Source organism: Salvia hispanica, chromosome 3, assembly GCF_029641045.1.
Source record: "Salvia hispanica isolate PSC_SH4W2 chromosome 3, Shi_PSC_v1, whole genome shotgun sequence".
Lineage (NCBI taxonomy): Eukaryota > Viridiplantae > Streptophyta > Magnoliopsida > Lamiales > Lamiaceae > Salvia > Salvia hispanica.
In genome coordinates, this window is record NC_142694.1 from 10,730,342 (window position 1) to 10,756,521 (window position 26,180).

A 26,180-nucleotide genomic window follows, 5' to 3' on the forward strand; every position below is an offset into this window, starting at 1 on the left:
TTTTCAATTTGGTGAGTGTAGTGCGTGTTCTAGGTGTTTGTGTGTGAAAGCAATTCAAAGGGACCACGATAACTAGGTTTTGGACAATAAATGTAGAGAAAATTGTGAGTGAAAAGAGAGTTGGAGTGTTGTAGGAGGGGAGATGGGACTGTACTTATATAGGGGAAGAAAGGAATGATAATTGATAATCCACTTTCGGCCATGCAAATCTTAAATTGACTTTAGGCTTTGTTTTATAACTAGAAAATATCAAAATCTTTTGCATGTCAACTTCACTCTCTAAATTATACTCTATCGACCCGTCCCATAAAAATAGAGATTTTTGGAACGATACAAGTTTTAATGCGTAATTGATAAAGTACGAAAAATATAGAAAGGAAAAATTATTGAGTATATATGTTAGTGGAGAATGAACTATTTTTATAGGACATAAGTACTTAAATAGAAAGTCTCTCTATTTTTATGGTATTGAGAGAGTACACACTATAGCTAGGCGAATTTGCTATGCTACCTCCGTATGTTAGAACGACACAAATTTCATTGTTGATATTGTTACTGGAGATGACTAATTTTTGTTAATGACCAAAAAGAGAAAAACAAATCTATCAACAGTGGACATATTTGACATTTGCAAAAATCAAATGTAAATAGAGTCAATTTTTCAAACGTCTCCCTCCGTCCTATTAAATGAGTGTGAAACATTTGTTTTTCAACACGAGATTTTACGTATTATTGTTTTGTGAATTAGTGGAATGAGCGTAAAGTAAAAAACAAAAGACAAAGTAAAGTTGTCGTTGTTTCTATTTCAGAAAATATATCATTTTTAATAGAAAAAATTTTAAGGAAAAATTTTCATTTTTAATGATCCAGAGGAGTATATATTTGTGCTTTTTTGCCTTTTTGTAATTATACGTGCATGCAATAGAATTATGTGGAAGAAAGGATTATATTGAGATTTATTTTGCGATTAGACAGAATTAATAAAAGAAAAAGAGAAAAGACTTTGATGATATGACGCCCAGTCCCCAGACTACCTTCCGCGAATCCAGACAAATTTTAGATATGAAGATTAAATCGACGAAATATAGCTCACTAATTAATTAATGCTCCTTGCTCATTACCACAAAAATGAAATAAATGCTCTTTACTATCTTATGTCACATGCAAGAAATTTTTGAAACTAAAAAGAAAAGGTCAAGGTAAATTTTCTTCTAGTACAATTTTGAGTATGAGCTTAATTATACGATATGCATATATATTAGTAATATAAATTTAGAAAAAAATTATTATTCACTATATACAATATGACAATTAAAATTGGGTTTATAGGGTTGTTTAGTGTATACCTCATAGAAATTATTTTGAAGAGAGCAAGAGAAAAGCGTGAATAAGAAAGAAAATCCCTAATTGAGGTGCCAGGGAGGCGTTTTTAGGCCAGAGAGATTGAGAAAATAATTATTTCATTTCACCATTCCTAATTCTAATAAAATATTCCCATGCACATATTTTGAATACTAGTTCCATGCCGTGCACTCAATTAATTTTCAGAAAATAATTTAACATCTGATCATTACATGTATTTGAAACGTTATGATTAAATAAATTTAAAAAAACACCTAAATTAATTATAACAAAATTGAATATTTACATGACAACAGTAAAACAATACTCCAATATTCCATTATTCATATACTCCTACAATTTAAGTATAGAAAAAAACACATAGTCATCCGTCTCAATTAAGTTGAGTCGTATTCCTTTTTATGATGTCCCAACTAAATGGAGTCATTTTTTTGACAAAAAATAATATTTAATCACTCTTATTTTATTCTCTCGCATCTCTCCTATTTTATTTAACTCATTTAACACGATTTCTTTATCTTTGTGCCAAAAAAAATGTTTTGCCTTAATCGCATGACGGAGGGGATACAAAATTAGTAAAATTTGATCATAATCATATTTTATACCATAAATATTAAAAAAATCTGTATAGAGAACGTAAATTGTGAAATAACGCAACCAACATTTGGACTCCAATAACCACATCTCAGTTGACAACTTTTCCATTGCCTCTAATTTGAAGTTTTAGCAGAACCTAAGACGCATGGCCAGAGGCCAAATATGCAATTTTCGATATGGAAGAATACACAATACATTTTTGATATAAGCATGTAGCTATACTAATGATAGGAGAATAGCCATATCCTATTCACAACTTTTCCATTGCCTCTAATTTGAAGTTTTAGCAAAAGATGCCAAATACAAGTTCGATATTGGGAGAATACACAATACATTTTTTACACCGGCATGTAGGCTGTAGCTATACTAATGATAGGAGACTACACAATGCAAATTACACTTACATTTATTTGTTACAATATATTACTATTATCTAATACACATCAGTTTAAGTACATACACAATTTTTTTTTAAAATTAGTAAATTTCATCACAATATTATTATATCATACGATGAAGTATAGAATAAAAATATATAATCAATATCGTCACAAATATGAGTAATAATTTTATTGTACAAATAATTATATTTATAGATGTGCATTTAAATATATCACAATAAATTTGATTTACATCCTACCAATAAAACGATAAAATATACTTTAAATTATAAGTTATAATCCATACAATATTTTTTTAATAAAGGTATCGTTTTCTCCACCACATTATTTAGAACATCAAGAGTAACACCATCTATGGAAACAATGTTACGTCGTAGGCTCTGTGTTGATAATTATATCGTCCGCCTTGGTGATGTCAAGTGTTGTATTGAACTTGGTATCCCCGCAGCGATGGAACAAATCAAACAAAAAATTCATCGCACTGCCGGCAAGCTTGGTTAAATTGTCGGTAAAGTCAACCATCTGACGGTGCATGGACACAGACTGGGGGTGCATGGACTCGTGTATTGAAGTTTGCTAGTTCCGACGTGACATTCATCAGTTTGCGGGAGAAACTGCAACTTCTCATTGAGAATGAAAGAAACTGCATGAGCAATAGCAACCACGATTAACAACATAATCAAAGCTGACAAAAATAATCCATGCAAATAAACCTTTATTTCACACTTTTCAAACTTTGAGTAAGAATAATTTGACTAGAGACATGCAAATAAAGATATTATCTGATGCTTAAAATCATAAACCTTTATTTCACACTTTTTATGTTTGTCTATTATCTGGAGGAGATCAATGTCAATGTGGATTGTTAGAAATTGACTATACACCCTTTGTAAAATGTCAAAAGCACCCAAAAAAGTTCCCATCAACTTTGTGGAAATCAGATTGGATAAAGTTAGGTTTCTTCAAAGGGAAATAAATGTGGAGAGTGTGGAGGTATTTATAATTACTTATATGACAACATTTTAAATAATAAACAGCTTATAATTATGTACTCCATAATTAATTTCTGCAACTCCAACCCTTGGCGCATGGGTTTTGAAACAGGTTAGCTGGAGCTTGGCTCGGTGCCGTTGGACCCGTTGACAGCTATGCGTGTAGGCATGTGCGAAGGTATGTCGTCCCTTTATTTGCTCTTGACCAGTGCCAGACACAAATATGCTCTTTAAGCGGCTTAATTAAGCCCTTAATAAACTTTTAGATGTGTTCTAATCACCAAAAAAAATTCAAATTTAATTTAAAATACATAGCTCCTACCATTTTTTTCCCTACTGGATTAAACAACACCCATTCATGTATTTAAATGGACCCCTAAATTCGATCCTTTTTTTCAAATCCCCATATATTTTTGTATCGTAACTAAGTGTAACTTGCCTGCCTTTTATGTTCATTTGTTAAATAAATATCTCTTTTAGTTATTTGGTGATGTCTGTGAACCAATACAAACATGTCAAAATTACATTCCTCTTGCCTAAGATTGTCACATGTTGGTTGTACAAAAGAAAGATACTAGCATGATCATTCTCTTATTGCTAAGGGGGGGTACATATTTAGGGCTTGCCCATATAATATAAGTAAGATGAAACATGATATTTTATGTCTTGATTTTTTTGCTAGAAACCTTAGCCTCTAAATCTTCTTCTTGACCATCATCCAAGATAAAGCCAACGGCAACCCCCGATTTTGGGGCAAACTTTGGAGCAACAACAATAACATTGCTGCAATTACTTAATCCTCCGAAACTTTCTCTTCCACTTTCTTCGATGGCAGGAATTGTGGATCTCTTTGATCCCATCACACGGGTCACTTTTTTCAATTCTTTGTCTTTACCCCACAATACTAAGTATAGTCCAAATACTATCACCACGGCTCCTAGCACACTGTCATTAAAAATCAATCAACATATGTTTTAATTTTCAAATCACATAAATACTATTTTGTACCTTCCCAAACGCAACTTTTCCTGTAGAAACAAGCATCCTGCAATGGCGACGAGCACGGGTAGCAAAGGATTGAAAATCGACACATAAAGAGCTCCTCTCATCCTCATACACAACATCATCACCACACGCATTATCCCTGATGCAAAAACACCCTAAATGTGCAAAAATATTAAAAATGTGTTGATAACGAAACGTGTTAGTAAAATTTTTGTTCTTGGTATTTGTAAAATTACCATGTAAGCAACTGTTAGAAGTTTGATGTTCCACCCCAGTTTCAACATGCTCATATCTCTTTCGATACAAAGAGCATAAATAATACCTTGAATGGACCCCATGATTGAGATCAATGTAGTGCTAGAATACTGACATGGATATGATTGTGACATCTTAGTCTGTTCGTCATTAAAAATTGAATAAATTTGTCATTGTAAAAGAAAAAATTTAAATAAAAAAGAACCATTTATACGATTTAATAAATTGCCTGAACAATCAATCCGGTCGACATAGATAACCAGTAACCAAGCCCCAACACAAGGCCCAAAACATTGTTCTCAGCCTTTTGTTTGGCTGTTGCCATGTGTCCCCCTGGTGGAGGAGGTCAATCTTGGTTGACAAGAAATCAAATTCAACCCCCTTGTAGAATGTCAAAATCATTGCCCCTCCTATGCTCAAAAATGTTCCAGCCACCTTTGCTTTACCAGGCCAGGTCTTTAATCCCAATGCCTCCATCCTAATTATAACTTTATAATGTTATATCTCACGTATTATGTAAAAATATTATTTAATAAAAACATAGTAGTACTTCTTATATTTCAAATTAAATATCATACTTTCCTTTTTAGTTTATTAAACAACAGACGTCACATTTCTTTTTCGTAAAAAATTCTCTCAATATACAAAAATTCTCTTCTAAAATCTCGAATCATCACCCAAGTGTGACATCTAGTATAGAACAAAAGGAGTACTAATTAAGAAGGAAAATGAAATTTTCTATACCGAAAAATCACACCAAGGACAAGGGTAACTCCAGGAATAAGATTGGATATACCCGCGATAAATGTTGGGGAGGTCACCACTAAGCTCGCAGCATATAACTTTTGGTTCAAGGTTCCCCTGCATTTTGCATAAAGATTAAAGAATAATTGTTTGTCATTAAAAAAAGATCTAAAATTCGAGTTTACGCAGATATATGATATCCATATCAGATATATGCAATAAAATAAATTTGTTCTTTAGGTAAATGGCTACATGCATGAAAATTTTCCTAACATTAATATATTTATTGATTGATACAAATGCATCTTAATTTATTGAACTTACCCAAACAAACCACAAGCAAATGCTTGACCGAGAATTTAATCCAACCACCAAATTTAATTTAATTTTATATTATGTGTTCAATATGAGTACTTAACTAAATAGAGCAAATTCATATTTTTTTTCAACTGATTTTTGAATTTGACCAGAATTCATGATTTTTCAGACGCTCATATATATGATAAGATTACTCAAGCAGGAACGACCTTTCGAAGATGAGGGCGAGAGGGGCAATCGTGGCACTAGCTAGCAAAGAGGAAGCGGTAGGCGATCAAAATGGGCAAGCTCATGCCGGTGTTCGCCACCAACTTGTAGAGGAAATTAACTCCGGCAAGAGCGATTTGCACCGTCACCATCATCATCAGCGGCTTCAATCCATTTAAGATTATGTATAGCTTCTCCATTTTTGAGTTTAGTGCGTGTTCTAGGTGTTTGTGTGTGAAAGCTAGGTTTTTCGAAATTGTGAGTGAAAAGAGACTTGCCGTGGAGTATTGATAAGAGGGGAAATGGTAATGTGATACCTATACTAATATAGGGTAAGAAAGGAATGAAAATGCCCTTTCGGCCATGCAACAAAATCCTAAATTGACTTTAGGCATGTTTCTAAAACTAGAAAATACCAAAATCTTGTGCATGTCAACTCCAGTAAATATCTAAATTAAACTCTACTAGCAAGGTGAATTGATTATACTACCTCCGTATGTAAAAACTGACACCAATTTTAATACAATATTGGTGTAACGAGAGATCACTGAAAGAGATTAGAAAAAAAATGATTATTGGTATTAATACTGGAGATTGAAACATAATTCATTAAAAATAAAAACTTGTTAAAAGTGAAAAAAAGTAACTAATTTTGTCAACAACCAAAATAGAAAAATAAAACTAGGCAGATGTGATATTTGAAAATTCATGCTATGTAAATAGTCAATTTTACAAACGCAGGTACAGTATATATTTATGCTTTTTTACCTTTTTAAATAATACGTGTATGTAATAGAATTATGGGGAAGAAGAGGATTATATAGTGATTAATGTGTGATTTGACAGAATTAAATTAAAAGAAAAGAGAAAAGACTATGACGATATGAACCCAGACAACATTCTGCGAATCCTGACAATTTTAGATATGAAGATTATTCGACGAAATATAGCTCATGAGCTATCACTAATAAATACTCCTTACTATCTTATGTCGAATTTTCTTACAATTTTAGTCTGAACTATTATAATTTATACGATATATGTATAGGGATGTAATCAAATACAAATTTTATATATTGTACAAACTTCAAACTATGATTTGGACCGTTAAAAAATATCAACGAAAGACAAAATAACATCAACAGAAAATATCAATACAATGTCAATGGTTGACACCGTGTTGACATTGTGTTAACATTGTATTGACATTGCATTGAGATCAAAAAGTTGAAATTTTACACTGTGTTTACACTATGTTGAAAATTTTAGAGTTTGTACAATATATAAAGTTTGCATTTTATCACACTTCTGCATGCATATATATACTTTTCTGCCCCCTATATAGTATAGGCATTTCTTTTGGTTATGTAACTCAGAAAATTGTATTAAATGGGTTCAGAGAAAAGGGAATAAAATAGAAAGATGAAGAGAGAATTAAGTAAGAGAGATGAGATGTGTTGTTTATTGCCAAAAAATGACTTAACTATAATAGGACCACCCGAAAAAGAATATGACTCAGTTATAGATAAACTGAAGAGAGTATAAATTAGTAAAATGACATTATTATTCACTATATGCATAATGCATGTATATAAAATGGGGATTAAAGTTGGGTTTAGGGTTGTTTAGTTAGTATATATAAAATGACAAATAAAATAGGTACTCTCCCCATTTCAAAGTTAGTTGATGGATTTCTTTGGGTATAAAATTTAAAAAATCATTCCACGATGGATTTGTTTGGGTACAAAATTTAAAAAATTGATATTTAAATTGCTAAGTGAACAGAGAATAAATTAAGAAAGAAGAAAAGTTAGAGAGTGAAAGAGAGAGAAAATGAAATATTTACAAAAAAAGAAATGAAGGAAATAGCTCGGGACAACCAAAAAGGAAAATGGAGCAAGTAGCTTGGGACAACCCAAATGACAATCCATTTATTGTACCACCAATGTGTACAGTTAGATATGTGAGCAGATTCATTCTTAGATTGACATGTGGCAGGTTTTCAATTATATATAAAAAAAAAGAAACAGGAAATAACGCTGAAGAGCAGAAATGGAAACACAATTCCATCGGTTTTTCTCCTAGCGTAAATCACATGATTTTCCTTCTTCTCTCTTTCTTCAGTTTTGAAACATATTCACGATAATTTGAAGCAGATTTTGGCTGCGCTGATTTCAATTATTCATTCAATCTTCAATTTATTCAATCAATGGAGAATGAGCGTTCTGATGTCGATGGAATCGTGGATTTTCCATAAAGTAAGAAATACTTCAACTTCATTATGTTCATCTTTAATCCAAGAATTGAACTGGAGGTTTGTGAATATGTTTTGCAATTCAACTTAATCTATTCAATATGCAATTCACCTCCCCAATTTCGAGAATTTGGTTATGTATGTTTCCCTGATTCAATTTGATCAACAATTGTTTTCATTCGCTACTTTAATTTTCTGAACTTGAAATTGAAATTCATGTGCAACTGAAACTCATGGAGTTGAAATTCAAATCCAATGACTGCATATTTCATGCTTGCTTTGGTTAATCCGCATTATGAATTTTGCTTATCAGATGACGTACGGACACAGACCGGCAGAGCATGGACTTGAGTATTGAAGTTTGTGAGCTCATTTTCACTACGAGTTCCTTCATGATAGTCATCAGATCCTTTATAGTGATGGTGGGCACGGAAGATGTAGGAATCGATTCCCAGATTGGAGATTGAGGAGGAGTAAACCAATAAAAGCACCAGTTGATAGGTATTATTAATAATGGTCTAGAAATAGAAATTATTTGAATAGAACAAGAGAAAAGATTGAACTTTTGATACTTCAAATGCTTTCTCTGTTTCTGGTTTTCTTGCGCAAGTTAATCATTTCATGGGAGAAGACGATAGCCATTCTCGGAATGGAAGACTAGCATGGAATAAGGTCGCCCCACCTCGTGCCCAACTTTTGGTGTGGTTTGTCCTCCAAGGAAAACTCAACACCAGGGACAGACTTTTCAGATTTGGAGTTCCCGGAATTGCAGATGATCTGTGCGTTTTTTGCAAGGAAGAGTGAGAGACTATCAACAACATCATGTTTGGATGTAAGTACTCTAGCAGCCTGTGGTACTTCTGCTGTAACCAATGGAATCTCGCCTTCAGCTTGCCCGAAGACCCGGTCTTGTGTTTTCTCACTTGGATGGATGTACCTTTCTACAAGTTCGATAAGAAAATATGGACATCCCTTTTCTATGTGATTACATGGTCCATATGGTGGATTAGAAATAAAGTTGCTTTCCAAAACTTTGAACCAAATTGGGAGGTTGAAAGAAAACTAATTTTGTGGAGGCTCGGTTCATGGATAAAAGGGTGGTGCCCGAACTTCCCTTTCCTACCAGGAGAAATGTATGATGAGCTGGTTAAAGCTAGAAGATGGCCTGGAAGGTATCAAAGAACCATTTCCACTTACCAATTGATACAAAGGTGAACTTCATCTCGCCTCTTTTGCCTTTTGGTTTCTGCTGGGATTGTCTTGGTTTTGGACAGTGGTGCTGCTTACTCTTTGTTGGCGGGAGGTAGGGCTGTCAATTCGGGTATTCGTGGATACCCGATCCGAAAATTTTGGATACTCGACCCCGAAAAACCCAAAATCACATACCTGATACCCGATCCGAAAATCTAATTGGGTACCCGGATACCCGACTCGGGTATCCAGTCCCGAAAAATCGGGTATCCAGTCCCGATTTTAATGTACTAGGATTGTTGACTGTTTGAGAGATTCATCTGTCCAAGTTTAGTTTGATTCTTGGATGAGGAGTCGGTGTTCTCCGACAGATTACTAGAGAGCATATTGTTTTGCAGCTCAAGAAAGTTAAGTTGAGGCGGGTAGATTAAGGTATTAGGAATGCTGCCATTGAACAAGTTCTCTCCCAACTTGAGTCTCACTATGCTCATAAACGTGCCTAAATCATGAGGAATGGAGAAAAAAATCATCTAAAGAATAAGGATCTCAAACTGTCCATATTCACACAATCGGGCTGAGAGGGAGAGGGTGGGGCGGGAACTTCTACGCTGCAATTAGGGATGTCAATCGGGCCGGCCCATCGGGTTTCGGGCCAACCCTACTCGGATTGCGGGTCAATCGGGTGTGGGCTTGCCGAGTTGTGATTTCTTTCGGGTTGTAAAAGTTCTGCCCTAACCCTAAAAGCTCGGGTTTCGGGCTAGCCCGACGGGTTAATCGGGTTGCTGCCGATAAGGTTAAGGCTCGAACAATCCAATAAATCATGGTGAAAATTAGTTATATTTGTAAAATATAAAATATTTAATTATGATAAATTTGAGATATATGCTTAAACTCAATCATAAAATACTAATATTTGTGATATTTCGTGAAATTTTAATGCATGTTAAAAATTTAAATATTCTTTTAGTGAGATTAATTTATTTAACAATTATTATATTAATACAAAGTCAATATAAAATTTATATATTTACCATAAAATTGAAAGTTATCTTTTTTTAGTTATCTATGTCATAAAATTAGTCAACGAAGTGTTGAATTAGGAGTAAAAAATTGAAAAATATAAATTTTAGTGGGTTATCGGGCCAGCCCATCGGGTTTCCGGGCCTGGTCCTAACAGGTTGCGGGTTAATCGGGTGCGGGCTTATCGGGTTTTATTTTTATCAGGCTAGAAATTTCCGACCCTAACCCTATAAATTTAGCGGGCTATTCGGGCCAGCCCACGGGTTGCGGGCTACATTGACATCCCTAGCTGCAATAGGCGACGGCGGCAGTGGACGGTGGCAGATAGAGCGCCGAGAGGTAGAGGTAGAAGGAGAGGGAGAGCCGAGACGGAGGTAGAACAGAGGTGAGATGCGCAATGTGTAAGTCAGTTTGAGTTTAGAGAATTGGAACTGCGGACCCTAATTCATTACTCATTTAATTGAATAGATAATTTATAAAATTATAAAAATATATATAAAATTAAAAAAATCGGGTAATTCGGGTATACCCGATCGGATATCGGGTAACCCGATATCCGAAAATTCAAAAATCTCACTACCCGATCCCGATCCGAAACCCGAAAAATTGGGTATCGGGTATCCAATTACCCGACTTTTTCGGGTTTGGATATCGGATACCCAATACCCAATATCCATTTTGACAGGCCTAGCGGGAGGTGTGTTGGTCGTGGTTTTGTTGCTCGTTTCTTTCGTGTCTTTGTTTTTGGCTTGTTGCTTGTTTTTTTTTGGCGCTCTTGTTGTCCGTTTTATGTTGGGTCGAAACATTTCTGCTCACTGCCTTTGATGGTTTGAGCCTTTTATTCAATCAAAAAAAAAACAAGAAAGAAAATCCCTTGTTGAGGTGCTTGGCGTTTTTACGTCACAGAAAATGAGAAAATAATTCTTTCATTTCTTCATTTATAATTCGAATAAAATATTTCTTAGATATTTATAATATAATGTGGAGGGTTAAATTTGGAGGAGAAACAACAGAAAAATTCATGATAGAAGAAAAAAAATGCTCTGTAACTGTCGATCAAAGAAAAAGAGAAACCGTGAGAAAAATAGGGAATATTTCATTAGTGACTACATTGTGGAAAGATTTACAATTAATGAATGGGAAGAAAACTTGGTTTAGTTGCTACATTCCGAAAAATGAAAGAGGAAAGCAAAATGTAACAGAAATTTGCTTGTTTTGAGGTCACTATTTTTAAAATCTTACACATATTTTAGTACTCCCATTCTAATTCAATTTGGATTTTCCTAGTTTCTACGTCATGTGTAAAATACAATTGTAGAAGTAATATTTTCCATATAGATGCGTAGAATTAATGTAATTGGCGATGTCTATTAATGAGAGATGAAGCTAATGAGCTGGCTAATTGAGTAAATTTTCCTTTTATATATTGTCGGCTTAAATTTTCCATATGTTTTTCAAGTTTTAATGTTTGTGCTAGAAACTTTAGCCTCTAAATCTTCTTCTTCTGCTTGTTCTTCACCATCATCATAGACAAAGACATCTGAACTCCCCAATTCTGGGACAAATGTTGGAGCAACGATGATAACATTGCTCCGATTGCTTAATCCTCCGAAGCTTTCTCTTCCACTTTCTCCGATGGCCGGATTTGGGGATCTTTTTGATCCCATCAAACGCTTCGCTTTTTTTAGTTCTTTGCCTTTGCCCCACAATACTAAGTACAATCCAATTATTATCACCACAGCCCCTAGCACACTGTCATCGAATTACAATCAATATATGTTTCAATTTTGGTAAAAAAGCAAATATAACTTTTTACCTTCCCAAATGCAACTTTTCTTGTAGAAACAAGCATCCTGCAATGGCGACTAGTACGAGAAGCAAAGGATTGAAAACTGACACATAAAGCGGCCCTCTCATCCTCACACACAGCATGATGAACACCCACATTATCCCTGATGCAAAAACACCCTAAATGTGCAAACAAAAAAAGAGTGTTAATAATTAAATGTGTTAATAATAGTATTTCTTAATATTTGTAAACTTACCATATAAGCTGCGGTTAGAAGTGTAATGTTCCATCCCAATTTCCACATTTTCATATCTCTTTCAATACAAAGAGCATAAACAATAGCTTGAAGAGATCCCATGATTGAGATCCATGCAGTGCTAGAATAGTGACATGGATATGACTGTGTCATCTGAGTCTGTTTGCCATTAAAAAACATGAATATATTTGTCATTCTGAAAAGAAAAAAAATTATATAAAAAAGCATTTACACGATCTAATAAATTGCCTGAAAAATCAATCCGATCGACGAAGATAAGCAGCAAGCAAGCCCCAACACAAGGCCCATGACATTGTTCCCGGGCTTTTGTTCGGTTGGTGCCACATGTCCCCCCCGGTGGAGGAAGTCAATCTTGGTTGACAAAAAATCAAATTCAACCCCCTTATAAAATGTCAAAAGCATTGCCCCTCCTATGCTCAATAATGTCCCAACCACCTTAGCTTTACCGGGCCATGTCTTTAATCCCAATGCCTCCATCCTAATTTGTTTCATAGAATCATTTATACGAAAATATAATTTAAATAAAACTAAGAAGAAAAATGTGTCTTTCTATACCGAAAAATCACTGCAAGGATAAGGGTAAATCCGGGAATAAGATTCGTTATAGCTGCGATAAATGTGGGGGACGTCTTCACTAAGCTCGCAGCGTATAAATTTTGGGTCAAGGATCCCCTGCATTAAGCATTGAGAATAATAGTCGATTACACATCCAAATAGTATATTTGAAATTAAACATCCAAATAACACATCAATGGATACATATGTAGGTGTGTATAAATGCAACACAACAAATTCGGACTTAGGTGAATGGCTACATGCATGAAAATTTTCCTAACATTAATATATTTATTGATTGAACTCACCCAAACAAACCACAAGCAAATGCTTGACCGAGAATCTTCCAAGTCAATTTCGGTCTGGTTTTCCTGCAAACATAAGAAATTGGTGTACTTTAATTCCAACCACCAAATTTATTTTTTCCTACTTCTTAATTAAAATTACGTGTACAATTTGAATACTCAGGTAAATTTGGAATATAATAATCCGATTTTCTGAATTTGACCGGACTTCGTGATTTTTGGACAATTTTGTTTATATTGGACAACCTTTCGAGGACGAGGGCAAGAGGGACGATGGTGGCAGCGGCAAAGAGGAAGCGGTAGGCGATCAAAATGGGCAAGCTCATGCCGGTGTTCGCCACCAACTTGTAGAGGATATTGACTCCGGCGAGAGCGATCTGCACCGTCACCATCATCATCAGCGGCTTCAATCCATCTAGGATTTTGTAGAGCTTCTCCATTTTTTGAGTTTAGTGCGTGTTCTAGGTGTTTGTGTGTGAGACCAAGTCAAAGGGACCAGGTTAACTAGGTTTCTTGAAATTTGGAACTGGGAAGGGGAAATAAATACTTTGGACACAATAAATGTGTAGAATTGTAAGTGAAAAGAGACTTGAAGTATTGATAAAAGGAGAGTTGGGATAGTGATACTTATATAGGAGAAGGAAGGGTGATATCACTAAATTTTATGCACTTTCGGCCATGTAAAACAAAATCTCAATTGACTTTTGGCTTTACTACTACTCTACAATCTAGTTCATGTCAACTCCACTCTCAAAATTACACACACTACACTACTAACTAGGAATTACAATATTGATAAACAACATAAATTTTAATGTAATATAATGAGAGAGATATAGAAAAAAAAGTATTACAAGGATTGTGGCTAATATTTGAGATCTAACTCATCTGTGAGAGAAATTTTTCAAAAAAAAAAAAAGATAACTAATTTTTGTAAACAACTCAAAAAAAAAGAGATGCAATATTTGAAAAATCACATGTAGACATAATATACTAGTAGTACAATCCATAGATATATAAATATATATTTGCGCTTTTTTCCTTTTTTAATTATACGTGCATGTAATAAAATTATCTTCTAATTAAAAAGAGGATTATATAGATATTTACTTTTGAGATTAGACGATTAGAAGAAAATGAGAAAAGACTTTGACGGTTTGACCACAGACAAGAGTCCGCGAATCCAGACAATGGATGTGAAGATTAAATCGACCAATCTGCATTAAATTTACGAAATTAAAAAGAAAAGGCCAAGTCGAATTTTCTTCTACAATTTTGAGTATGAGCTATTAATTTAAATAAAATTAGTAGTAAAATAGTAACATTTTTATTCACCATATACAAAATATGTATGCATATAAAATGACAATTTAAATAACTTATCAATGTACACACTTTCAAAAATTTGTGCGTTGAGTGGAATATTTTCACAATAATATTAGATTTTTTTGTAGACAGAGAGAAAATATTTAATGAATGGGAAGAAAACTAGGTTTAATTGCTACTTTCCGAAAATTGAAAGAAGAAAGCAAAATGTAACAGAAATTTGCTTGTTTTGTGGTCCTAATTTTTAATGTAGCGGTGGCTTAATAGACACGTCACCAATCTGCATGCACTCACCAATTTTAAAATCTTATTTTATTACTCCCTTTCAAATCCAATTTTGATTTGATTTTCTAGTTTCTACAATTGTAATTATAATTTCTATATATGTGCATAGAATTAATGTAATTAGTTATGTTTATATGAAGCAAATTAGCTGGCTAGTTGTCTAAATTTTCCGTTTATATATTGCCAGCTTGAAATTATTAGAAAAATGTAAAGTATGTTTTTTGCAAGTGCACGTCATGGCGTGCGTTGAGTTCCATTAATTGCATGCAAATGAATTAAATGCATTTGTTTTTAATAGTTTACTTTTTCTTAAATTGTGAATGCAGCTTTTTTTCATGACTTGTAAGTGTAACGCTTCCCGAAAACATTCGCATTTATTACATTTGTGACAAATTTCATTTTTCGTTCATAACTCTAAGGTGGTTCATATTTTTTCATTTATAGGGTAATATGCGCCTTCAAAAGTTTTGATAGATTACTACTCATATCATAAAAAGATTTCGCTTTTGCGAAGAGGAACAATATCTTTTGCCTTGGCTAAATAGGCTAAATGCATATTTTTGCATAATATTCTTGAAATTTATAGTTAATAAAATCTTAGAATATATTCCCTTTCTATGTCTTAGAGTTGAGTCTATTTTTTATATTATTCAATTATTGTTGTGTCATTTGTTTTGTGTATATTGTCGGAAAAACTCATGAAATTTGGTTAAATAATAGCTTGTCACGCAACTTTGAATATCAACCAGAATAATTGTGAAGTTTGAAATTTGTTCTTACTTGTCACGTAATGATATTTTTGTGTGGAAGTCACTACGAATTAATTAAACAATATTGTCATTTGCAAAGAAAATTGCATCGTCCGAGAAAAAATATGCACAATATATTTGACGTAGGCGGTCAAAACAGTTCATGATATAATAATTGAAAACAAATCCAAACTTTATGATTTTATTAGTTGATTTTTAAAGTTGCCAGATGAACTGGAATTTGACAAACTTCATGATTTTTTTGATATTTCACCTTTTCTTTTTCTTTTTTTTTTTAAAAAAAAACAACACATTTTGTTTTAATACATTGTAGTATTACTTTATTTTATATTCTACTTTATTATCTTTTTTATTTATCTCCTTTATTTTCTTTTAACTTATCTCACAACACAGTTTTTCAAACTTAATCTTCAACCATAGGGAGATTAGTGAGACCGTGCATGGGAGTATATGTTATTGGCTTCTTGCATTGCATCACTCAAAATTGAGCTCATGAAAAAAATATTACTGAAAAATATAAACATATTAATTTTTTTTTTCAAATGTAAATTTTATAAAATTAAATTATAAACTATTAAAAAATTGTTAAAATAGAAAAAAAAACACTGCTAATTTTAATGGGAAGAATAAGGGAAATACATTTTAATAGGAAGAATATTTGCCTCCGAATTTTGATGGAAAGAATATGAGAAAAGGATTTGCCTCCAAATTTTGATGGGAAGAATTAAGGGAAAAGAATTTATGTCATGATCTGTATTCAGAATTGGACAAAAAGGGAAAATATGTAAAACGTGTTTGAAATATAACATTATAATTTAGATGTTTGCTAATAACAAATCCGTTGTCGTCCAGCGGTTAGGATATCTGGCTTTCACCCAGGAGACCCGGGTTCGATTCCCGGCAACGGAACTTTTATTATTTTGGCAATTAAATTCTATAAATACAATTCTCAAATATATTATCGATCAGTTATTCTAATCAAACGTGTATTTAGAAACTTAGTGATTGAATTTATGTAAATGTTAATAAAGAAGAATAAGTAAGTATTTTATTTATGAATATTGTTGATATACTTAGTTTTTCACAAATACCAACTTATTATAAGCAACGCATATTATGCATCACATAGTCCATTTTGTCTACATTTTAGTTATAATTGTTGAAAACATCATCTGTTTGTGTGTACACGTGTTCATATTTTACTTTATTTGAAATAATTTATTTGTCTTCATAATGTCATAGTCCATTTTGTCTACATTTTAGTTATAATTGTTGAAAACATCTTCTGTTTGTGTGAACACATGTTGGTATTTTAATTTATTTGAAATAATTTATTTGTCTTTATAAATGTCCTTATTGCAGGTGTGTCAACTAAAATTAGAGGATATAAATAAAAGCGTTCTAAAAAAAATTAATATAATTTGCCTTAACTTAGAGACGCTTTCTTTTGCATCTTAAATCACGGATATTTTTAAAAATTTCGAACGCTAGTAATTGTATCTCAATTTTTTTTTCCCTAAAAATTAATTTTTGTAGTGACTAACTAAGCGCATAAGCATCTAACATTTTCTTTTTTAACTATCCACATTCTAAGCACATAAACATCTAGCATTTTCTTTTTTCTTAGATAAAAATCATTTAAACAAACTTATCAATCAAAAAGTAACCAAGCAAAATTCTATAAGTATTCTAAAATATTATTGATCAATTTTTCTATCTAGATGCCTAGTTATATTACTGCATCTTAAATATGCCTTTTATTATAGAAATTATTGAAATTAATTTTAAAGCACCTTTACAATTCAATTATTTAGCCTCATATCATGATGATAAAATGACTATCAGTATAAGGAAATTAATATATCACCGAAAATATTTAATGTACTATGTGGAGTACTATATACTTATGTCAGTAGAACTAAAAAGAAAAATTTCTAAATATATCAAATGAAAAATGTTACTCTTATACATTTTGATTATAACCTATTTTCGTTTCTTACCAACATACAATCCAAAAAAAGCTGGGACTTATATTCATAAAAGATAAAACACATAAAAATGATTAACTAATTTAATCTTCTTATTGATATCAGGGTTTGCCCATTTAGTAATTTTTATAGTTAATTTACTTTATTTCAAAGCAATATATGGATCTGACCTAATAATATTTTAGATAATGTGATCATATTTGTTTTATGGATTAGGAGTACTATTTAGACAAACATACACACACCTAAATACTCCCTTTGTCCGAAGAATAGACTAATTTTATTATTTTGAGCCGATATTCAAAATTAGACAAGTCCAAATATGGAAAATTTTTAACTAATCACATACCACTATATTTTCCCTCTCTCTTATGTTCTCTTTTTTTTTTACTAATAGCATATTAAAATTCATGTCTTTACAAGTTTATCTATTTCTTTGGAAGGAGTATATATTCACGTACGAGTATCAATAAAAATTGTTACTCCTAATAAAGAAGAATAAATATTTTTTAATATAAATCATTATTTAGTCTTGAGATCTTACGTGCAGTAGAAGATGAGCCGTTGCAGGATCAGATTATGACTAAAGTTTAGAATTTACTCCCAATTTACTCTTTTGTTTTTAGTTGGGAGTATTTAGTTTTTCATATAAAGTCGAATTTAAATTTAATATTCACCTGTGATCGTATCGATAAAAATCAATACAATGTGTCTTATTTTATAAATTAAGACTTATAGTTTACCTAGGATTGCATTAAATTTAGTACAGTAGTAGTACTATTCTTTTTAGATTGTGAAACTTGTAAAGCATCTCCAATTATTGAATTATGAATAAAACATTAATTTGAATCACTACCTTTAAACTAGATTCCATTCAATAGATCTAAATATTAGATCGTATTTGATTAATTATAATTAATTACTTTGGGGACAAAAGCATTAGCAGTTAATCCCACATCGGAGTCGGTTAGAGTTTTCAAACCGCTATATGTATTCAATAGTTTTGTATTGCCATTAACAAGTCATGGGATGAAGTGAATGGGCTTTGGCCCATTTTCGAACGGGCTAACCCAGGAAAGTCCCCGGGCCACATACCGTAGAGATGCGGGCTTGGTGACAAGTAAAGCCCATAGACCAGCGGTCTCACCTAAACGGTGAGGTTGTGGAGCCCTCTGACCGCTGCCTCTGACCGCTGCCAGCGGTCTTACTCCCATGACAAATCTATTATTTTTTTTAAAATTTTGTTTTGTATTATTTATTTCCTTTTTATATTTTATGATATAAAATTTATGTTTTATTATCTAAAATTGAAGAATAAGTTCCGATGCACCACTCTGCAGTCTAGACCTAGTCGCACGAAAGATGCGTGCAATTGTGGACTAATAACAATTAAATCGATAGACCTCAAAATCACCTTGAAAAAGTTAAAAGTTCATCCATTATCACCACTATACAACTTGTATGAACTATCTACATCAAGGATTTGTGTAAAGACTACCTACTCCTGCTGTCGTCGCAAACTTTTCCGTGACGACGGTGGTGGCAATGACAATGGAATGTCAATATGCACTTCTTTAATCTCCGGCAATACTAATATTTGTTGTCTTCAGTCCTTGCATTAACCCCTCAACACCTCGTACAATCTTGCCACGATAGCGATGGCCCCTAACAACATACATCACACACGCATTCATAAAATTGTCATCATACATTCCAACACGCTACTTCTCTTCCAAAAGCAAATACCTCGCGATTGCCACAATCATAATATTTGAATTTTTTAAAAATTATAGATTGTATAATAATGTAATTTTTTACTAAAATTATATATATGGAAATGAAATTTGCTAAATAAAATGCATAACTAAATAGTACTACTCCTTAATCAGCTTATTAGATTTTTAAAAAAATGCATAACTAAAATTATACACATGGAGATGAAATCAGCTTTTTAGATTTAAAAAAAAGAAATAAACACAGCAGCCCTTAATCGTAATTTCGCACTTTGGAAATGAACAATCCAGGCGTAGGGCACACACGTTAATTTGACGCAGCCAGATCCATCTCATCTGATCAGTCTTCCCTCTTCCTCCGCTCTATCTCCGCCGCCTATCGTTGCTCGGTGAGTTTTTATTTTTCTAATTTTTATACTCTTGCTGTCCAATATTTCATTAATTTAATGTTCATTTCTTAATTGAGTTTTTGTTGTGTTACAATGATGGACGAATTTTTCTTTGATTTTTCGTATTTTGTTTGAGTGGATTTGCTTGGATTATCTTTTGTTATTCTCCTTTTCAGGTTGATTGGGTTAGCTGTTCACCTTTTTTTAACGATGTGAGTTCTCATTCAATTTCGATTCCCGTTTTACGCTTGTTTTTTTTTTTTCTTTTTTTTTCCCCGCTGATTTTCTCCATTTCTACTATAAAATGTTTCAATTTTTCCAGTTGATATCTTTGGAATTTATGTTTGATAGCATTCATTTGCTAACTGGTTAATTGAGCGCTTTTGATTTTCTTCTTTAGGGCTGATGATGAGCCTGTAGATCCTAAAAAGGAACTCGAAGATCGGTGCAAGGCTCCATGCACACGGCCACTAAAAGAATATCAGGTGTGTTTAGTTGGCAAATTGACTGATTGTTAAATGTTCAATGTCTATTTTTCAATGCATTTGTTGTTGTTTTCTGCAGCTCTCTTCCAGCTAGTTCATGTAGCTCATTTTTCATTCATTAGTTTATTGCTCATTATGCATTGGCTATGATTCATTTAAAACCTGAAGTGATAGTAGCAGGGAGTCCCACTCTGTATCTTAGTAATTTACTTGTGTATATGTGTACAAATAATATTTGAATTGGCATCATTTATTTTAAATTGAGCTTCTTTTGTCAATTCTAGTTTGAATATAGCAATAGTAATTCTTTGTGCTGTGTGTCAATTAGGCTGTTTGTATGCATTCCATTGTATGGACTACAAGAAAAAGGCCAGATTGTAGTACTCATAAGACTCATTACTCTTTGTACTTGTATTGTTGTTCTAGTGTTAATCTCTGATAGTTTGTCTTGTCATTTTCCGTGTGCGAATTTATTGTTGGTTATAATTGAATGCTTATGACTGCTGTGTAGCCTGTATAAGAGGAGATCCTTCTGGTCTCCGTTTGATTGTGTGAGGGGGTTGCATAAAGATGCAAGAACAACAAAACTTAGTGAAGTAGTACATGAAGCAAGTGGTGATATCTAGTTGATGTCTTCAATGTTGACAAGGAAATCATAATCAAATTTTATATGGACAGATATTCTCTTGTTTAACTAATAGGAGTATTCTGCATGACATATTGAGAATTCTGCTAATTCACCTGTGTACAGTGCACATACTGATACATTGCTACTGTCTACAGATTTCCCCCCATAGACCTGCATTTTAATAGTTAAATTTTTGACTTTTCATGGATCTATATGTGCAATACTTCATGATATACTTCTATGAGGTGAATATAGTAAATTTGATACTTTAGAATTATCCTAAGGAAAAAGTGATACTGAATTTTTGTTCCATGTGATTCTGCAAAGCAATGTATAATCAGCAGACAAGTTTTAGAAATCACTTTTTGGGTGGAACAATGAACCCAATCTGAACATGTGTGGAATTTATCTGCTTTTTGTATCGGTTGCTCTTTCATAAGGTTGTTACAACAGTGAAATCCCCATTATAAGTACAGTGGTCTAGTCTTGGAATCTTAACAGCTTTCAAACTGAGAAAAAATATTTTCCAGCTGTTTCAGTGAGCATGTGTTTCTGTGATGATTTGTTAGTATTATTTTTCTCACTTTCCAACTTTTGTCCCAACACCACATGCTTCTGTGGTTTTGCTTACGGAAGTTGATGTTTTGGAAAGCTAATACGCTGTTGGTTAATAGGCATGTGCTAAAAGAATTCAAGGTGATGAATCGGGGCATAAGCACTGCACGGGACAATACTTTGACTATTGGCGCTGTGTTGACAAATGTGTAAGCTGCATTTTCCTGTTAAACCTTCTAATTACTCTGCTTCTTTAACAAGCTGTATTCTGATTCACTTCCGGAATTCCTTATTACAGGTTGCGACTAAGCTATTTACACATCTTAAATAACAGAAGAATACCCACATTGGCATTCATCCTGATTATCCTCTTTTGTCTCAAAAGGACCCGGCACTTCAATTTTATTGTGTTCTTGTTGTGAACAGATATTCTCTCCAAGGCAAGTCCTTGGCCACATGGAGTTTTGAGTTTCGGAGAAATAAGAATTTCGGAATTGGGACAAATATGCTTTTGCAAGTTGAATTTGTGGTTGCAGTTGCTTGTTATCAAATAATTCAGCTAATTTTCTACTGAAGCTATGATTTGCATGTACTGTACTTAAAGTAAGGCTGTAACAATATATTTGAAATAACTTTGTTTGTGTCAACATGTTTTAATTGGATAAGAACATCTCATGAACTTTTATTTGATGAACAAGTGGAATGTTTTGCAAATAATTTGTTAAACATTGTTAGTAGTAAGTAAACCTAAAGAACTAAAAAAAATCACTTTTTCAATGTATAGCTTCGCTGCAATGGAGAGTGTGGATGATATCTTTAAGATAATTGTTTTGAATCATTTGTAAGATCTCTCTCAAGGTTAACATTTTTTAGGACTATTAATTTTGTGAAGCTCATTCATATTTTATTGTTTCTCAAGTTTTAATTATTTTATCCTTCGTTCACCGCGTGAATTGTGACAATATTTCTTGAAAATATCTTGTATCGACATTTCATGATAACTCACTGAACATGAGAAAAAACTAACGATGATACGATATGTCTAGTAAATTAATCGACATTTCATGATAACTCACTGAACATGAGAAAAAACTAACGATCATTTGATATGTCTAGTTTATTACGCATGGTGCTTATCAAGATTGAAAAGATAAGAGATTGTGATAATGAATGAAAACTGGAGCTGAAGTCAATCATTATATTCAAGAATTTGTTGTGATACTATTTCTCCTAACCATAGCCAGAGTAAACCCTTTTGTGAACACTTATTTGAACTATGTTAAAAGTAAAACCTATTTTTCGAAATTAATAAATTACTCAAATCACAAAATAACCATAAGATTTTCCCTGTTTTTCTTCTCAATTAGTTTTGTCTCCTCAAATTGCAAACATATTCAAGGTCAAGAACTGGCAATTTGCTCTCGAATTCCATCACTGTTAGTTATGGAACCCTCGTCCACTTCTTCCCCCTCCAAGAAGCTTCTCATCACAGATCTGAAGCCCAAATCTGTCCCCAGTTCCGCCTCCTCTTCCTCCGCCACCAGCACGCGTCCGGCGCCGGAGAAGAGGACCCGCGACCAGCCCAATATGTCCGATTGCCATTGCTGCGGTCGCCGGATTAACCAATCAAACCCTAAGGACCGCCTCCAGCCGATCGACAGCGTTTGGCGGATAGTGCTCCTCTGCAGGAAATGCCGCAGGGGTGTTTCTTCGGGCCTAACGTGCCCTTACTGCTTCCTGGCAACGGGGAATTCAGGTGATCTTTGTACATGCAGAGCTTGTCAACGCAAAATTCATAATAATTGTGTTAGGGATTATGGTAAATGCACGCCTTGGTGTTATTTGGGGGCGGGGTTTGAGGGGTTTAGGGTTTGTGTGGATTGTTGGGTGCCTGAATTGCTCAAAAATTCGATTCAGGTTTTGGGGAGTGAGAACATGGGTGGGTTGAAAGAAAAGGGTGAGGGTAAAGATGTGTTGGAGAATTCGGAGGAGAATGGAAAGTGTGAGGTGGAGAAGATTAAAAAGGATCAAGTGACAAGTATGGGAAATGGGACGATTGATGAGGATGGTTTGGTTGATGGTACATCTAATTTGCATGGTAAGAACCATAGGGATAGTTTGAAGGCCGGGAGTTCGGATTCTAGTGGTGAAAGTGAAGCTGATGATGCTGAATTAGCAATTCAACTACATAGAGTTATGAATAGTTCACCGAGAATTTTGAGGGGTATACCATTGGGAAGCTCCAATGATGTGGATGCTTCGAACACTAGGAATTGGAAAGGTTTATCTTATAAGAGGTCTGATTTAGGAAAACGCTGCAGTGGAGATCAGAAGCTTAATAGCTGTGCTGATAGTGCTGTGAATGATTCAAATGCTGGTCTAACTGGATTAACCCAAGGATTAATACCTTATAGGCGGGACAAGAAGCGGAGAATCTGGTCAACAGAAAATGAGAATACTGAAATCTCTGCATCAATATCCAGCCAGCAGCCAGCATTGAAGAACTTGCATTCAGATGAGGCCGGGGTTGCCTGTTTGGATGATGCTGGGATTGAGTCTTCAGATGAAGCTGGGGTTGGGTGTTCGCTTACGAGTGGTGCTGATACATCAGAGGATCCAAGTTGTGATAATATTGGATGGACTAGTTCTTGTGCAGATGATGGTAGAATTGGGAAAGATCTTGTAACTTACATGCGCACTAGGTTCGGGAAGAAGGTATTCCAGATGAATGGCCGGATTGATGTTAATGGTGATAGCAGCCCTTGTGGTAACTGTGGATCGCCCTTCGAGGCTGCATGTTGCCAATATGATTCTGCAAACCTTAATACTATCAAGAGTAAAACTGAGGAGATTTTGCCGAGTGGCACTTCTGATACAGCGCCTGATCGCTTTAATCTGAAATATGTGAAAAGGATTCCAGGCACCAAAGTTAACTCGAGTTTCCTGCGTTATGGCATAGACCGCTATCTGTTTAAATATGCTAAGAGGGTGAAGAGCTCCAACTACAGCTCAAAATCTGAAGCTAAACCACACTCAAATGCTTTTCTGGATAAAATTGGCATCTCTGCTACAAGATTAACTACCAACTGCTCTGCGGAATCTAGTACTCTGTCTGATCTCCTTTACCATTGATCTTCCTCAATGAGCAGGTAATGAATTTAGTTTCTTTATTCAACCCCTTAAGTGATGGATACAATGATTGTTGCATTAGTAGTTATTGCTCTTCATGTTGCTTACTTTCTTTTATTTTAATGGATACACTGATTGTTGCATTAGTAGTTAACTGGTAAGGCATAGTACTATACTAAGCTGCTCTTGCTTTGTTAAATGGACTCTATGGTCGGTTGGATTTTGTTTGTGTTGCTGACAATAACATCTGTCTATAATCTATATACTATCTAAATGGACAACATTTGTTATTAGAATAGTTTTTAGTCTTGGGGACCACTCATGTATGATTTCCTTTATTTCTGGGAAATGCATCGTTTGGTAAAAAGTTGAGTTTAATAGAATTTGTATTCTTGAAGTCGTAAGTGGTATTTATGTACTAGTAATATTTATGGGATATATTGGATAAAGACCACAGCCTGACATTTAAGCATCAATTCACCCTTCCTTTGTCGCCACAAAAGCTTCAGGCCAAAATAAGTTACTAGGACTAGGAAAAGTCATGCTAGTTATTGCTTCTTTGTTCTAATTTGACCTTCCTGCTTCGGTTCTGTACGCCACTTCTCTTTAGGTGTAATCTTGCACAGTAATTTCACAAGAAGTGCTATGACTTATGTAGCCCTGTGTGTAGATACCCTTAAACAATTTTCTTTGCAGCACGATAAGCAAACATGATACCAGATTATGTAACCCTTCATTTATTTCTTTGTGGGGCATAAGGTTCTTCTCACACTATTCTTTTCCACAGTAAGAAGTTGAGTATCACTTAGATTTGGTTAATTTTTTAAAACATGGGCGTTCAAGTTTCACATTATAAGTTTGATTTTGTTATACATGGTTTTGTGATGTCATTGGTGACATCTTTATGTCATGTCCACTTTATAATTGCTTGACCTCTCAGGCTTTGACTTGTTATGGATCTAGAACAACTTATTCACCTCTTAATAATTTATTATGCACCAAATATGATTTTACATAATAAAAAAGCATAATGTGTGGTAAACTTTTCCACTATAGTTGTTAAAATCGAACTGTACGTTGCGAAAAGGCATGATATCAACATATTTTTGGTGATATTTCTGCAGTGTGATCTCGTAAAGTTCAATAAATTTGTGATCGGATTCATTGTAAAGTGCGGAGTATGAATAGTCATAGTTTTGTTCACTGTTTTGCAGGAAGATTGAATTACTCCAATATTGGTGGCATTCTTTCAGTAGATTGGTGGAAATGGTAAAGATGGCTTAGAGTAAGAAGGGTACTCTTTCCTGTTGTTCCATTATTGTTTGATGCCCATGCACATTGCTGCTTTGACAAATCTCTGTAGTATTTGATGATTAAGCTGACAATATCAGCCTCTTGCTTCTTCATGATAGCATGCATCATCTGAAATCTGTATTAGTAGAAATAGTTAATGCTGTGGCCTGTGGCTATCTGATGATGAGTAGATTTGATGTATATAGCCTTTTATCTTAGATCAAAACCTCCCTTTTCTAATATGACAACAGCCTTGGAAGAACAGAAAAAAATGAGAAAGTTGCTTTCGCCTATATTTCATCTTTATCGGTCTAACAATGGTATTAG

At 33.8% G+C, this 26,180-nt stretch overlaps 3 protein-coding genes, 1 non-coding gene and 1 pseudogene across 4 annotated transcripts; 3 read left to right on the forward strand and 2 right to left on the reverse strand.

Annotated features, from left to right (window-relative positions):
- Window positions 1-2,874: 2,874 nt before the first annotated feature.
- Window positions 2,875-6,081, reverse strand: LOC125209198 (WAT1-related protein At1g25270-like; annotated as a pseudogene).
- A 5,667-nt stretch (window positions 6,082-11,748) lies between these two features.
- On the reverse strand, window positions 11,749-13,880 carry LOC125215745 (WAT1-related protein At1g25270-like). The gene is made up of 7 exons (XM_048117277.2): window positions 13,519-13,880; window positions 13,276-13,338; window positions 12,968-13,084; window positions 12,641-12,890; window positions 12,392-12,550; window positions 12,163-12,314; window positions 11,749-12,098 (listed from the first exon to the last, which is right to left on the reverse strand). The coding sequence occupies exons 1-7, from the start codon at window positions 13,710-13,712 to the stop codon at window positions 11,801-11,803; spliced, it is 1,233 nt and encodes a 410-aa protein (XP_047973234.1). The 5' UTR covers window positions 13,713-13,880; the 3' UTR covers window positions 11,749-11,800.
- A 2,610-nt stretch (window positions 13,881-16,490) lies between these two features.
- On the forward strand, window positions 16,491-16,562 carry TRNAE-UUC (transfer RNA glutamic acid (anticodon UUC)). The gene has a single exon. It is a non-coding gene; the product is annotated as a tRNA-Glu (tRNA).
- A 3,078-nt stretch (window positions 16,563-19,640) lies between these two features.
- On the forward strand, window positions 19,641-22,078 carry LOC125211820 (cytochrome b-c1 complex subunit 6-1, mitochondrial-like). The gene is made up of 5 exons (XM_048111757.2): window positions 19,641-19,763; window positions 19,940-19,975; window positions 20,164-20,248; window positions 21,551-21,640; window positions 21,730-22,078. Coding segments are annotated over exons 2-5 (210 nt in total). The 5' UTR covers window positions 19,641-19,763; window positions 19,940-19,973; the 3' UTR covers window positions 21,763-22,078.
- A 601-nt stretch (window positions 22,079-22,679) lies between these two features.
- LOC125213250 (uncharacterized) lies at window positions 22,680-26,157 on the forward strand. Its single transcript, XM_048113683.2, has 2 exons — window positions 22,680-24,580; window positions 25,775-26,157. The coding sequence occupies exon 1, from the start codon at window positions 22,875-22,877 to the stop codon at window positions 24,561-24,563; it is 1,689 nt and encodes a 562-aa protein (XP_047969640.1). The 5' UTR covers window positions 22,680-22,874; the 3' UTR covers window positions 24,564-24,580; window positions 25,775-26,157.
- The last annotated feature ends 23 nt before the right edge of the window (window positions 26,158-26,180 follow it).